This window comes from Xiphias gladius, chromosome 15 (genome assembly GCF_016859285.1).
Source record: "Xiphias gladius isolate SHS-SW01 ecotype Sanya breed wild chromosome 15, ASM1685928v1, whole genome shotgun sequence".
NCBI classification, from domain to species: Eukaryota; Metazoa; Chordata; class Actinopteri; order Istiophoriformes; family Xiphiidae; genus Xiphias; species Xiphias gladius.
Window position 1 is genome coordinate 22,189,718 of NC_053414.1, and position 14,232 is coordinate 22,203,949.

Consider the following 14,232-nt stretch of genomic DNA (forward strand, 5'->3'; position numbering starts at 1 on the left):
GCCTAATTTCATTCCTTTCCCTGTCACGAATTGGTAACACCATTGCGTGTGCAGTTCACCAGTTAGTAGACAAAAAGGCGAATTTGTGGTGACTTGTCTCTTGACCTGTAGTAACCTCTGTGTGAACCAAAATGAACCCCCTGCTTCCTTCAGCCTGATGTAACACTGGATATGACTGTTGATAGGATATCAAGAAATATTTCTCCGGAGACAAAAAGAATGTCACAGAGCCCTTTTGTTATTTATTTACAAAAATCAGAGGCAGTAGAATTATATTTTGAAGTTTGCGCTTTCAAATATTATGCAATTTTTCCAGAAACTTTTAGGTCTGTTTCATTTACTTGGGTTGAACTTAATAAGGGATAAATCTGAACAGGTGAAAAAACAAAGAGTGTGTGAATGTGTTTTTACTGACTAAATTGTTTCCTCACAAAAGAGCATAAGCATTTGTGGCAGTACTGAGGAAGATTACTACATCTACTACTGTGTGACTAGTCTCATATTTTGTAACCAAAAATGCTTTATTGCAAACATAATTTTTCGACAGCATTTCACTGAAAAGGCTTGTGTTTTTACCTTTTCAATAGCACAGGTACCGGCAGTACATGAATTTTGTGTTGTGATAAGTACAACAAGATTACAGTACTGAACTCTCCCCAGTCCTAACGTATGGGGAATATTTTAACAAAGAAACACCTGAATTGTGGAGATGTAAATCTAGTAACACCAGTAAATACAGTATACTTATGTAAGTAACAGTGTGATAACATGTAAGTAACACTCCAAATTACGTGTTATATGTTATCTGATTTTTCCTCTAGATACAAATGCAAATCAACATGCAGGCAAACACACGCACAGAGGGCAAACGGTGGGACTAACAACAGCAGTCAATTTACTTTTGTCAGGCAGACAGCTAAGTGCTAAGTGTCTCCACCTCACAGCACAACACTTGACTTCCATGTCTAGAACACCGCTCATGGTGCAGATGATAACCTTTAAAGAGCTTCAAAACTACAGCTTCAAACACAGACAAACAGATATGTGCTGCCTCTGTTGTGACATATGATAGTCATTCAAATGCAGATGCAGACATATTATTTTCACTTCTCACACAGTAAGTGAGTTGCAGTAACTGAGACATGTCAGAGTTCCTGAAGGAAGAAGCATGTACAGAGCAAGGTTGAACACAGTTGTGGTGACAGGAGGGAGATATGACAAAGTACATTTAGCAAATTCATGAACAGTACAGAAAGCCCTTGTTCTGTTGCTGGAAGCTGATGTCATTTTGGATTCATTTTCGCAGACATGGATCTATATAATTCTTCTATTTTATATTTTATAAAAATATAAAACACTCCCAGCTAAATATTCCAGAATGAGAGTATTAATGATCTGAAAATTAGATTATATAATGTTTAAAAGCAATACTGTGTGCTTTTGGACGTGCCATCAACACATACATCTAGATGTCTCGCCATATATTCAAACCGTTTTTTTTTTGTTTGTTTGTTTTTTTTTGCTTTTTTCCTTTTGGTGAGAAGAGTGCCAGTTTTGAATGTCTGTGTGCATGGGTCTGGGTCTGGGAGTTGTGTCTGATATACTGCTGGCTATCCACTAAACATTAATATTTCTGTGTGTGTCTCTCCCCCAGCTCGCCGGTATGAAGAGTTGGAAGGAAATGCGAAAGGAGATCCTGTATCTAACTGCAAATGCCACAGGTTCTCCAAACCAGATGTACCAGGCTGTGTCACGTATCGTCTGCGGACACCCCGAGGGAGGCGGCCTCAAAATTAAGTCTCTTAACTGGTACGAAGACAACAACTACAAGGCCCTGTTTGGAAACCATGGCAACGACAGCGACAGCGAACCTCTCTCTGCTTACGACAATTCTTCCAGTGAGTGTCCAAAGCTATCGAATCTGAAGGACCTCTTTACTTAAGTCAGAGTTATTTTTCACAGTCCTTAACAACTCAAAATCAGAAGACTCCAAATGTCTTTTGTATTTATTCGCCAGCCCCTTATTGTAACAACATGATGCGGAGCCTGGAGTCCAGCCCCATTTCCAGGATGATCTGGAGAGCTCTGAAGCCACTGCTCATGGGGAAGATCCTGTACACCCCAGACACTCCGGCAACGCAGAGGATCATCCACGAGGTACAGGAGGCCCCTTTCATGTCTTAAACCCTATCGGAATCATCACTTAGGACCGTCTAAATGACTGAGGGTGTATGTATGTGTGTGTGTGTGTGTGTGTGTGTGTGTGTGTGCTGCAGGTTAACAAGACCTTCCAGGAGCTCGGTGTGCTGAGGGACCTTGGAGGGATGTGGGATGAGATGAAGCCCAAAATTTGGAACTTCATGGAGAATAGCGAGGAAATCGACTTGGTTAGGGTAAGTGGGATGCACTGACATTATTCACGTACACACATCAGAGCTGGCTTCTCAGTGTTCTTCCTGTTTACATCAGAGGGTAAGAGACAGTAATCTGTGCATCTCTGTGAATTATGTGTAATTATGTGTCTGATGAGACTTGCAACAGAAGGACCATTCAAGTATTGAAGCTTCTGCGGAGGTCACCACCCAGAATACTTTCGTTTTGACAACATTAACAAAATATCCGATTATCCCCGAATGTCACAAAGAGAGTTTATGCTGTATTGGCTTCTTCTCGTTCTGATGAAAGTACTTTCAACTGTGCAGAAAGAGGACAGAGGCAAAGAGGGCAAACATGAGAGAGACAAAGATCAGTGACCAATACACGGACACATACTTCAGCTGAAAGGGACTAAGATTTTAGGTCAACCATAAACCTTGATTAATTAAAACAAATTATATAGGAGTATTCAGTGTGGCATTGACATGTGGATCTGACAACCATCTAAAAACATGAAGCAAAACAAGGCTTGGCCTCATTTAAATAATTTGTTCTCGCTCTGATCAGATCAAAGCAGAGACCAACACACAGTTGTGCTGGTTTTCGTGCACACGGGACTACTTGTTCTGGCTTGATTAAAGGGTGTAAAAAATCAGTCTCTCTTTCAGGAGCAGCCATTTGCTGTCATGCGCTTAAGAAAAAAAGTCTTTACCAGATGTCATATAGGTCATTACATGGCTCTTCGTGGCTAGAAAGGTGTTTTCTCACTTTTTCCTGACTTTTCCTATATAAATTACATAAGCACCACTGCCACCTAGTGTTGAAAGGTGATAATACACTCAGACCTGTGGATAGTAATGTAATGCCTTTTAAAAAGTTGAAAATCAAATGGAACTATCAGTTTTTGTCAGTGATGAGCCACTGTTTAAGCCAGTTAAAGGTATTTTTGTAGAGTTCATACGTGCATCATTTATTTAGTTTCAGTTTTATTTTGTTCTGATGACAGGTTTTGAAAAAGGACTTAAATAATCTTCCGTTTTTTTGCAGTATTTGATGAAATAGGTTTGAAATAGGTTTCTCTGCCTGGGACAGAGCTAAGTGACTGAAATAATAGAGACAAGGATTTTGAGAAAAACCTTGAATAGGGATCTCAGAAAATCAAATGACGGTAAAATAGGTCACAAGCCACACAAAAAGCTACACATACACGCTTAGAGAGTGAGGCAGTAATAAAGGTCGGTAAACAAGCCTTAAGGCAGAAAGTGATCATTCAGCTGTTTGTTTTTTCACTGCTGTTTGACACACATTTTACAGTGTAAGAGGAAAAAGGTTAATAAGGATTTTAAAGTTTTAAGACAGTAAGAGACTAACTCTGAACAACTTGTAATTTTCAGTTATTTTGTTTATCTGTAACTTTTGGATTTTCTTTATCTCAACGGGTAATTACACATTGACTCTCAGGCCTAAATACATGGTATATAATAATCAATATAAATCTTTCACCTTCTTTTTGCAGACCCTGCTCCAGAATAACGCCAGCGCTGCATTCTTTAACACCCAGCTCAGTGGGACTGAGTGGCATGTGTCAGATGTGTTCGACTTCCTGTCCAAGGCCTCAGAGGACCAAAGACCTGCAGGATCCGCCTATACATGGAGAGATGTCTTCAACGAAACTGACCAGGCCATACAGACCATCTCACGCTTCATGGAGGTTAGTGTGTTAGTGAACGATGGGGGATTTATCACCAAAAAGACAAGACACACAAAGTGAACAATAATAATAAGTGTTCTCAAAATGACACTAGTGAAGTGTGTGCAATGATGGGTTTTTTTTCCAGGAAGCATATTCAGAGCATAAAATGCCAAGCCAATTTTGACTTCAAGAAATAGAAATGTAGGGCATGTTATGATGTTTTCACATGACCAGTTTAGTCTACATATGCATACATGTGTGAAATTATATTACTGTGTAGCCATCCATGTTTTCGAGGACAGTGCCAATAAACCTATATTCGTATGGGTCTCAAGTTGTGTCTGTAAAATAGCTGCTATCCAGTATCTTCCATATCTTCCATTTAGGTCGAGATGCAAAGAGAACCTAGTGGAGAAATAGGTTAAATGCCAACTGCCCATTTATGTCAGAGCTTTCCAGTATTGTTTCGTAATGCACTTTGAACTGCATTCAGATCTCGGCAAAGCTATTAAAAGCCTTGAAATCAAATGTTCTTTGACTTTTCTTCCCTCATCAAATTAAATCATCGCTATGGCGAGTGTGTCACTGCTCTCTGTCTCTGCGTGTTGGGTCAATAAGCCAGAGCTAAGCCTTAGTGATAAACAACCACCCCTACTCCTGCCAAATGTTAATCGATGTTCATGCTCCAGTGAATGGGCAATTATTGTCTTATTTATCTGTGTCAGGGGATTTCTTCATTGAGATTTCTATAAAATAAACATCATGGTTCAGTATTAAATGTGATACAATAGCCAGGTGATGTACCTCTGACATATTTGAATGATCAGATTACCTAAATAAATAATGATGTTTTCCAATCCATAGACTGATAACACAGACAATTGATAAGAGACCAATGATCTTCTAAGTATAACAGATGATTGTAATTTAGTTTTGGATCCACCCAATGACCTTAGTCTCCCTCTAGTCTCCTCTACCCTCCTACTGCTGTGAATAATGCAATAAAATGCAAAAACACAATACCAATCATTTAAAAATAGAGAAAATTAAACCCTAGCTTGAGGTCAGTTAGATATCCTTGTCACAAAAATATTGAACCCGATGATTTTCTTTGACCCTGTTAACTAATGGCAACGCTGCAAACGACCCACTGACCCACTGACTGTGCTTCACCCTTTAAGAAGATCATATAATGTGTGTAAACTGACATTTGTCACACCAAAAAACTATGTCAAGGCCTTACACGACCGTAAAAGACTGTCACGCCGATAGCATTAGGCGTGCTCTTGTTGCATTTTTCATTATGCTTTCTGAACTCTTCAGCTTCTCACACACTCTGAATGAGGGGATGATGTATGAGTCAGCTTATGTCAGCTAAATATGTGAGAGGCTAATAAAGTAGGTCTCAACAAATGAGCTCAACAGTTGTGGTTGGTTACTCAGTGTCTACCCAGGGCACATGAGCTTGTGTAATGTGATATAAAGTTCATAGCTGTTAAGAGCTTCTGAACAATATTTGTGGAGAAAGCACATGATTGTTTGAGGAGGAATCTTTTTGACTTGTGTGTAAGAGTTGATTAGTTTGTTTTGGAGACGTTAAAGAGCCGTCACTCACAATGAGGTAAAGGCAGATGACTCTGTAAACCATTACTATTAGGACCATTTTATATTAACATTTTTAGTAATAGCATTCTTCTGTCTCTCTAGAAAACATCCCACTACTTGTCTCTTTTCATTTTCCATTCTTCTTTAACTAGTGTCTTCAGACACTGTTTCCATCTCACAGCAGCTAATGCAAAAGCACCCTCTTTTCTAGTCAAGCGAAAAAAAGTCAAATCAAAGTCAAATCATTAACCCGCTCTCTCTCCTTCAGTGTGTGAACCTGGACAAGCTGGAGCCGGTGGCTAATGAGGAGCGACTGGTCAACAAGTCCATGGGTCTCCTGGACAACCAGAAATTCTGGGCAGGAATCGTGTTTCCTGACATCGCCCGTAGCAACAGCACTGACCTGCCTCCCAACGTCAACTATAAGATCCGCATGGACATTGACAATGTGGAGAGGACAAACAAGATTAAAGATGGGTAAGGGGCTGTGTCCAACTTTTGTTTAATCTGTGATCATTTGCAGATTTTCAGAGTTTTTTTTTTTTTAATGAGACTCATAATTTACATCTTGCATTGCAGGTATTGGGACCCTGGTCCCAGAGCAGACCCCTTCGAGGACCTTCGGTACGTATGGGGTGGATTTTCCTACCTGCAGGACGTTATCGAGCATGGAATCATCAGAGCCATCACTGGCAACAAGGAGAGGACAGGCATCTATATTCAGCAGATGCCCTACCCCTGTTACGTTGATGACATGTAAGTGAACAGTGTGGGAAGAAAAACTAAAATCTTTCCCAGTACAGGTACTTGAAGGGATGTGTGACTAATTTCTCTTGCCTTTTCTCACAGTTTCCTTCGGGTGATGAGTCGGTCGATGCCTCTCTTCATGACCTTGGCATGGATGTACTCAGTGGCCATCATCATCAAGGGCGTTGTGTACGAGAAGGAGGCGCGCCTCAAGGAGACCATGAGGATCATGGGACTGAACAACGGTATCCTGTGGCTCAGCTGGTTCATCAGCAGTTTGATCCCACTGCTGATCAGCGCAGGCTTGTTGGTGATGTTATTGAAGGTTGGTGTTGGACTTAAACAGGCAAACATAGATGGGCATGCTGGGCATTATCACACAGGAATGTCAGCAAATTATAGAAAAAAAGTGTACATATTCACACTGATCATTACTGATGTTCATACTTAACATTTAACTTGTTAACTTTAACTTTGTCTTCCTTTTCTCTCTCTTTCTCTGCCACCCTTCTCAGATGGGCAACCTGCTGCCATACAGTGACTCGGGTGTTGTGTTTCTTTTCCTGGGATCATTCGGCGTAGTAACCATCATGCAGTGTTTCCTCATCAGCACCCTGTTCTCTCGTGCCAACTTGGCAGCTGCCTGCGGTGGGATCATCTACTTCACTCTCTACCTGCCTTATGTGCTGTGTGTCGCCTGGCAAGACTACGTCGGCTTTGGAGCGAAAGTTGTGGTGGTGTGTGGAAGAAATTTAACAACAGAAATAATAATACAAACATTAATACTTACTGTTGAGATTTCACTTTCACATCTGTGTCTAGAAAAGTCTAGGAAAAAGTCTCTGTACAACTATATACATTGTGTAGTCAGTTATTTTTTCTCCACTCTAAACTGGTTTCTCTGTTCTTCTTTCAGAGTCTGCTGTCTCCCGTTGCTTTTGGGTTTGGCTGTGAATACTTCGCCCTGTTTGAGGAGCAAGGGGTGGGCATCCAGTGGTCGAACCTGCTGGCCAGCCCTCTGGAGGAAGACAGCTACAACCTGACCACCTCTATCTGCCTCATGCTTTTTGACGCTGTCCTGTATGGAATAATGACCTGGTACATCGAAGCTGTGTTTCCTGGTGAGTCATGGATGAAGTTTACAATTGTGCTATTTTTACCTTAAATTGCTAAATCAATGATGTACGGTTAAATAGTGCTAGTATTATGAGTTCTTGTGGGTTGTTTTGGTGGACAGTGCTAAAAAAAATAAAGCAATTCTTTCTATTTCAGGTCAGTATGGGATCCCCAGGCCTTGGTATTTCCCTTTCACTAAGACGTACTGGTGTGGGGAGAAAGAGAACAAGAACATCGCCACCCCTCTGACAAAGAAGGGCAACGCTGAAGGTACAAACCATAATCTTTATTATTACTATTTATTTTTCTTTCTTATTATGCAAGAATTTTAAGATATTAAACCACTAGTGAAACACTGTCACAAGTTTAGAGCTGTGAGGATATATGACTTTTAATACCTTACCTTATGTCATTGCTAAAACGCTGTTGTCATTGTCGTTGTCTTTACTTTACCCACAGCTGTGTGCATTGAGGAGGAGCCAGGCCACATCGACCCAGGTGTTTATATCGAGAATCTGGTGAAGGTCTACAGCCATGGAAACAAACTGGCTGTAGACGGACTGTCCCTGAGGTTCTATGAAGGACAGATCACCTCCTTCCTTGGACACAATGGAGCTGGCAAGACCACAACTATGTAAGATAATATGCACTTTATCATACGGTACGACTACAATGCTCAGAGAGAGGAGGTATGGGAGTTTGAAATCTGCTAAGTTGAGATGGCGATTGACTGTTTTATCCCTGCCTGATTTCTAATAGGTCAATCCTGACGGGGTTGTTCCCACCCACCTCTGGTACAGCCTACATCCTCGGCAAGGACATCCGCACCGAGCTCAGCACCATCCGACAGAATCTGGGCGTCTGTCCCCAGCACAACGTACTTTTCAGCATGTATGTATACAGTATCAAGAACTGAATTCTCAGCACGACTGTAGCTTCTTGAGTTTTGGTAATTGTGAGATTTGTTGGTTTGCTGTAATCCAGGCTGACGGTTGAGGAACACATCTGGTTCTACGCCTGTCTGAAGGGGCTGCCGGAGGAGAAGGTGAAGGCCGAGATGGAGCAGATTGTGAACGATGTCGGACTGCCTCACAAACGACAGTCCCGCACCAGCACCCTCTCTGGTCAGTTTGATTCCTATAATTATTTTTTTCTTTTTAGTAGTTTCACAAGTAATATTGGACATGTTTTACAGGCAGATTTCCATATAAGAGGCATTTTTTTTAAAAGTGTTGTGTTGTCTGTTGTCTTTGTAGGTGGGATGCAGAGGAAGCTGTCAGTGGCCCTAGCTTTTGTTGGGGGCTCAAAGGTTGTGATCCTGGATGAACCTACTGCTGGGGTTGATCCTTATGCACGCAGGGGCATCTGGGACCTGCTGCTCAAATACAGACAAGGTAAATACCACTAACAGCAGGCTCTAAGTCATACAGTAGTTATTTATTCTTTAAAATACTTGTAAGGTTTAATTTGGCAGTTTTAAATATTATTAGATCAAAGACTCCTCAGAAACTGTCGAATTAAGCAGAAAATGTTTTTCCCTCTGTCAGGCCGCACCATCATCCTGTCCACTCATCATATGGATGAGGCTGATATCCTGGGTGACCGAATCGCCATCATTTCCCACGGCAAGCTGTGCTGTGTAGGCTCCTCGCTCTTCCTGAAGACTCAGCTGGGGACCGGCTACTACCTGACCCTGGTGAAAAGAGACTACGACTTGACACTTCAGTCCTGCAGGAATTCCGCCAGCACCGTCAGCTACAGCAAGAAAACAGAGAAGGTAAAAGAGATGTCACGCGTAACATTAGAAATTAGTTTTTGAAAGATAAAAGACCAAAAAGTTTAAACTTCCAGTAATGTTACAGACATACAATACAGAAGCTCATTGTTTCTCTGTCTGAGTAATAGCTGGCTCATCATGTTTCCTTCGATCACATTGTGGTCAAAGGCAAGGAAGTGCAGATTATGACAGATTTTTCTCGTGGCAGATTCTAGAGTTTAATTGGTAAAAAGAGTTAAAAAATAAAAGGTACTGTGACTCAGTCAGCAAGCAATAATTATCAAAAAGAAATCAAATTTTTAATTTACTTTTACTTACTGAACTGTTTACCCTGTTTGTCTTTTGTTCAGGAGGACAGCGTATCAGAGAGCAGTTCAGATGCTGGTTTGGGCAGCGAACCGGAGAGTGAAACCACCACTATTGGTAAGAACTGTCAATAAATTGGCTTACCTTAAAGGTGGACAGGTTTTTTTCTTCTAAAATTAACTTTGCAAGACACATAAGATGTTGATGTTTTTTTTTTATTCCCTCTCACCAAGCTTTCCATTCTTTCCCGCAGATGTCTCCCTCATCTCTAAAGTGATATTCAAGCATGTCCCAGAGGCTCGCCTGGTGGAGGATCTCGGCCATGAACTCACCTATGTGTTGCCCTACCAGTCCGCTAAAGATGGAGCCTTTGTGGAGCTATTCCATGAGCTTGATGACCGACTCACCGACCTGGGAATATCCAGCTATGGAATATCTGATACCACCCTTGAAGAGGTAAGGAGCACTACAGAGCTGACTGACTGACTCACTTTCTTGTCTGGTCTTCCACAGTTGGCCTACCGTAGTTGGTTATAAATAAAATGAATTTGGTGTATGTATTATATTTCATTTATTGCTTATGTGCCTCTGCAGTTAGCAACCATCTGTTTTCATTTTAGCCACTGTTTTTTAAATCTTGTGCCTTCCAACTCTGCAGATTTTCCTGAAAGTGGCTGAGGACAGTGGAGTGGACTCTGTTGAGCTTTCAGGTGAGATTTAGGATATTTTTCATTCTGCACAATGATAATTAGATTTACAGCCTTTATACACCTAACATCTGTATTTGAAGAAAGTTGTTACACCCTTGTTTTTAGTCATATATTAGAAGAATCAAAAATAAATTCTAGTTTATTGTGTAGGGCAGAAAGTCTTGAATGAATAGCCACAGGGATTATAGTGGGACCTCATCTTTAAACAAAACAGACAACATGAAACTGAAGCTGGTTATATTAATTTATAAACTCTCCTGTGGCTGCAGATGGAGTCGTACCAACAAGGACCCGTCGTCGTCATGCCTTTGGCGACCACCAGAGCTGCCTGAAGCCCTTCACTGAGGATGACTTTGATTTCAATGACTCTGAGGTCGACCCAGGTAAAACTGCACTACCCAGCATGCAGTGCAATGACACCAACAGGCTGTTTGCTGCCATTCATATGTTATTTTTACTCTTGGTTTTACCCAAAGGTCTATTTCACCAAACATATACATAGATAATTAGGAAACATGTCACATTCACTTTTTTTAATGGAGAAAAAGTGCAATTTCTCCCTGTTTGTAGGAAACTACAGAGTTGATATATATTAAAGGAAAAACCAATGTAAAGTGTCTCAATATTGCCTTGGCATTGATTCTCTAAGTCTCTGGATCGTTACTGGAGGGATGAACACCATTCCTCCAAAATATATTCCCTCATTAAGTGCTTTGATGACGGTGGTGGAGAGCGCTGTCTAACACATGGGTCCAACATCTCCCATGGTTGTTCTGTTGGGTTGAGATCTGGTGACTGCGAAGGCCGCAGCATGAGTCACATCATTTTCATACTCATCAAACCATTCAGTGCCTCCCCCATGGATGGGGTCATTGTCATCCTGTTTCTCCACACATTTATTCAGGTTTTTCCTTGAATTTGTAACCCGTCTTTAGATTTATGTTTAAAGCATAAAAAATTAGCCACTTCGTGCCAGTAAAATTGCAGTTGCAGGCAATTATTATTAGCAATATTACAAAATCAGGGCAGACACATATCATGTTGCAAGGTTGCAAGGTTGCTCATGTGAAGCGTGGTATCTGTGTCCAGAATCCCGTGAGACCGACTGGCTCAGTGGAACAGATGGCAAAGGTTCGTACCAGGTCAAGGGCTGGAGTCTGAAAAGACAGCAGTTTGTTGCACTACTCTGGAAACGATTCCTCTACGCTCGGCGCTCCAGGAAAGGCTTCTTTGCTCAGGTATGCCGATGCTATTTTCATATACGCTCACTGTACGTATAGAAGTAAACACTATTGACGCAAGGTCTTTCTGCCTGGCGTCAATAGTGCAAGATTTTCTTAACGGTCTCATTTTACAATTAAGCAATAATTCTGAGGTTTGTCAGTCTCAAAGTGTGTTTTATGTAATAAATCTTGATGTTATTTTTCAGATTGTTCTTCCTGCGGTGTTTGTGTGTATTGCCCTGGTGTTCAGCCTGATTGTTCCTCCATTTGGAAAGTACCCCAGTCTGGCTCTGGATCCCAGCATGTATGGAGAACAGTTTACCTTCATCAGGTGAGATATTGTCCTTTCTGTCTCGAAAAACTGCATCTTCCTCCTTTCCGTCCATTAATCATTATAATAATAATATAGTAGCTAACCAATTATCTGTCAAACCACTTTCTCATGTCCGATCAAAAAAAAGCAATTAACAAGCACATTTTCCTAGAGAAAATGTGTTTTTTCCATCTACAAAGTGCAAAACCAATGACAGATTTAAAAGGTTACCTAACTGTACTCACATGTTACCTAACTGATGTATCGGCTTAGCAGAAAAACTACTGAAACTGTATTGAATACAATAGTTACAGGGATTTGCAACAACAAATGAGAAGTATCTGTGAAATTCAGACTCAATACTCATTTAATGTTTCAGTGACTTTCAGATGGGGATGTCAGTTGATTATTATTATGAATGCACTTTTCTTACAGGATAACAAAATGATAAGCACCTTCTGTATGTTTTATCAAATGGGTTCTCTGTGTGTCTTTGTAGTAATGACATGCCTGAGGAGCCTCACACCAGTAAACTACTGGGAGCTCTGACAGAAAAACCAGGATTTGGAACACGCTGCATGGAAGGAGAACCCATACCGTGAGTTTTTTTGTTTTTTGTTTTTTGTTTTGCTTTGTTTTTTAAACTTAGTGTTAAACAGGAAAAAGTTAACATGACCTACATTCAGAAAAATAGAAATAAATGGATGTAGATTGGTCTGAGTAGTAGCATATAGTATTTGTACTGTATGGTGGTCTACACACACACATAAAATGGTGTTTTGGAGTTTAATATAAACTTGTCTCTCTGTGCTCCAGGCACATGCCCTGCACTGCAGTAGAGGATGAGTGGTCGGTCCCGGAAGTCTCTCAAAGTGTGAAGGACATGTTCGACAAAGGCAACTGGACCATGGAGAATCCGTCTCCCCTGTGTGAGTGCAGCTCCGAAGGGCGCAAGAGGATGCTGCCGGAGTGTCCAGCTGGTGCTGGGGGACTTCCACCACCACAGGTTGGTGACACCAAAAATTTACGAAAAAGTCAAAACCTAAGTGTTAATTCTTACAAAATTAAAAAAGAAAAGATCAAATAACCGTACAACAAGTTCGACAAGAACTTCATTGTGCTCTTATACACACAAATACAAGTAAACCAATAAAGCGGCACAAAAAAAACAAATGTTAATTAACTTTTTTTGCCTGTTTGTGTATCCAGATGAAGATCAGTGACAAAGACACACTTCAGAATTTGACTGGCAGAAACATCTCAGACTATCTGGTTAAAACATATGCTCAGATAATTGGCAAGAGGTAATACTCATCTCCAATGATTATGTGACAAACTTAAATTTGTGTTAATTCTGTCTTCATTGTGTTGTTTCTCACTCAAGGGATTGTTAACCATTGACTATATTTTTCTCCTCTTACAGCCTGAAGAACAAGATTTGGGTCAATGAGTTCAGGTACATTATCAGACATGATCCATATCTTCCGCTTACTGGTATATCAATAATATTGAACGGAGTGCAGTTCTGCTGTGTCCTTCACTGATATTAAAATGATTGTGCTCTCCACAGATACGGTGGATTCTCGTTGGGTGCCAGGAGTTCTCAGTTTCTGTCCCACAAAGAAGAAATTGACGATGCAATCACTCAGCTGAGGAGACGCTTCCGCCTGGAGAGGGTAAGAGATTTCATTACATTATTACTATACATACTAAACTTAACTTGTCGATAGGAGCCTAGTACTCAAGAAAAGCTTATTATTGCGGTAAATTTTACAACTGCGGTTGCAGTTAGTCAGGATAAGACACTAACTCTTGTATACAGGGAATCATTTCAACATTTTTATGTTTTTGTAATTACAGCTGTCGTGAAACTAGATTTGATAGACTCATATTATTGTAAGTTTGAACGGTGTCACTTTACCCATGTGCTAAAGACGACGCCCTCCCCCTCTCCTTCTCTCTCTGCTTCACCTACCCTCCAGGGAACTGCAGCAGATCGTTTCTTTCGCAGTCTCTCCAATTTTATCCAAGGATTGGACACTAAGAATAATGTCAAGGTGAGTACACACACACACACACACACACACACACACACACACACACACACACACACACACACACAGACAGACAGACAGGTTATATAACAGCACATAGCTTCGTAGGTCACTGTCAAGTTTCCTTGACCAAATTCTTCAACAATGCCGCTGTTACAACCATGTGGACACATTATGCATCACTCATTCTATTCATATCGTGTAATTTGATTGCATAATAATTGATTTATACTTTGTTGTAGATTAAAAAAACAAACTCCACAGTGCTGATACATTTAATGCTATTTGGGGTTTCTTTTTCTTTATTCTTCA

General features: G+C 40.7%; 1 protein-coding gene across 4 annotated transcripts in view; it reads left to right on the forward strand.

The window, feature by feature from the left end:
- LOC120799665 (phospholipid-transporting ATPase ABCA1-like) overlaps positions 1 to 14,232 on the forward strand; it is a 41,651-nt gene that overhangs the window by 20,745 nt on the left and 6,674 nt on the right. For all 4 annotated transcript variants that reach the window (XM_040144919.1, XM_040144922.1, XM_040144921.1 and 1 more), the window contains exons 9-35: positions 1,655 to 1,898; positions 2,018 to 2,157; positions 2,277 to 2,393; positions 3,893 to 4,087; positions 5,943 to 6,151; positions 6,254 to 6,430; positions 6,524 to 6,746; positions 6,937 to 7,158; positions 7,338 to 7,542; positions 7,694 to 7,807; positions 7,997 to 8,171; positions 8,297 to 8,428; positions 8,522 to 8,661; positions 8,794 to 8,931; positions 9,085 to 9,314; positions 9,665 to 9,737; positions 9,874 to 10,076; positions 10,279 to 10,330; positions 10,600 to 10,713; positions 11,420 to 11,568; positions 11,760 to 11,884; positions 12,366 to 12,464; positions 12,683 to 12,872; positions 13,076 to 13,170; positions 13,290 to 13,322; positions 13,437 to 13,542; positions 13,849 to 13,923. In XM_040144919.1, the coding sequence (XP_040000853.1) occupies positions 1,655 to 1,898; positions 2,018 to 2,157; positions 2,277 to 2,393; positions 3,893 to 4,087; positions 5,943 to 6,151; positions 6,254 to 6,430; positions 6,524 to 6,746; positions 6,937 to 7,158; positions 7,338 to 7,542; positions 7,694 to 7,807; positions 7,997 to 8,171; positions 8,297 to 8,428; positions 8,522 to 8,661; positions 8,794 to 8,931; positions 9,085 to 9,314; positions 9,665 to 9,737; positions 9,874 to 10,076; positions 10,279 to 10,330; positions 10,600 to 10,713; positions 11,420 to 11,568; positions 11,760 to 11,884; positions 12,366 to 12,464; positions 12,683 to 12,872; positions 13,076 to 13,170; positions 13,290 to 13,322; positions 13,437 to 13,542; positions 13,849 to 13,923 (3,975 nt within the window). The remainder of the gene's footprint in view (positions 1 to 1,654; positions 1,899 to 2,017; positions 2,158 to 2,276; positions 2,394 to 3,892; positions 4,088 to 5,942; positions 6,152 to 6,253; positions 6,431 to 6,523; positions 6,747 to 6,936; positions 7,159 to 7,337; positions 7,543 to 7,693; positions 7,808 to 7,996; positions 8,172 to 8,296; positions 8,429 to 8,521; positions 8,662 to 8,793; positions 8,932 to 9,084; positions 9,315 to 9,664; positions 9,738 to 9,873; positions 10,077 to 10,278; positions 10,331 to 10,599; positions 10,714 to 11,419; positions 11,569 to 11,759; positions 11,885 to 12,365; positions 12,465 to 12,682; positions 12,873 to 13,075; positions 13,171 to 13,289; positions 13,323 to 13,436; positions 13,543 to 13,848; positions 13,924 to 14,232) is intronic.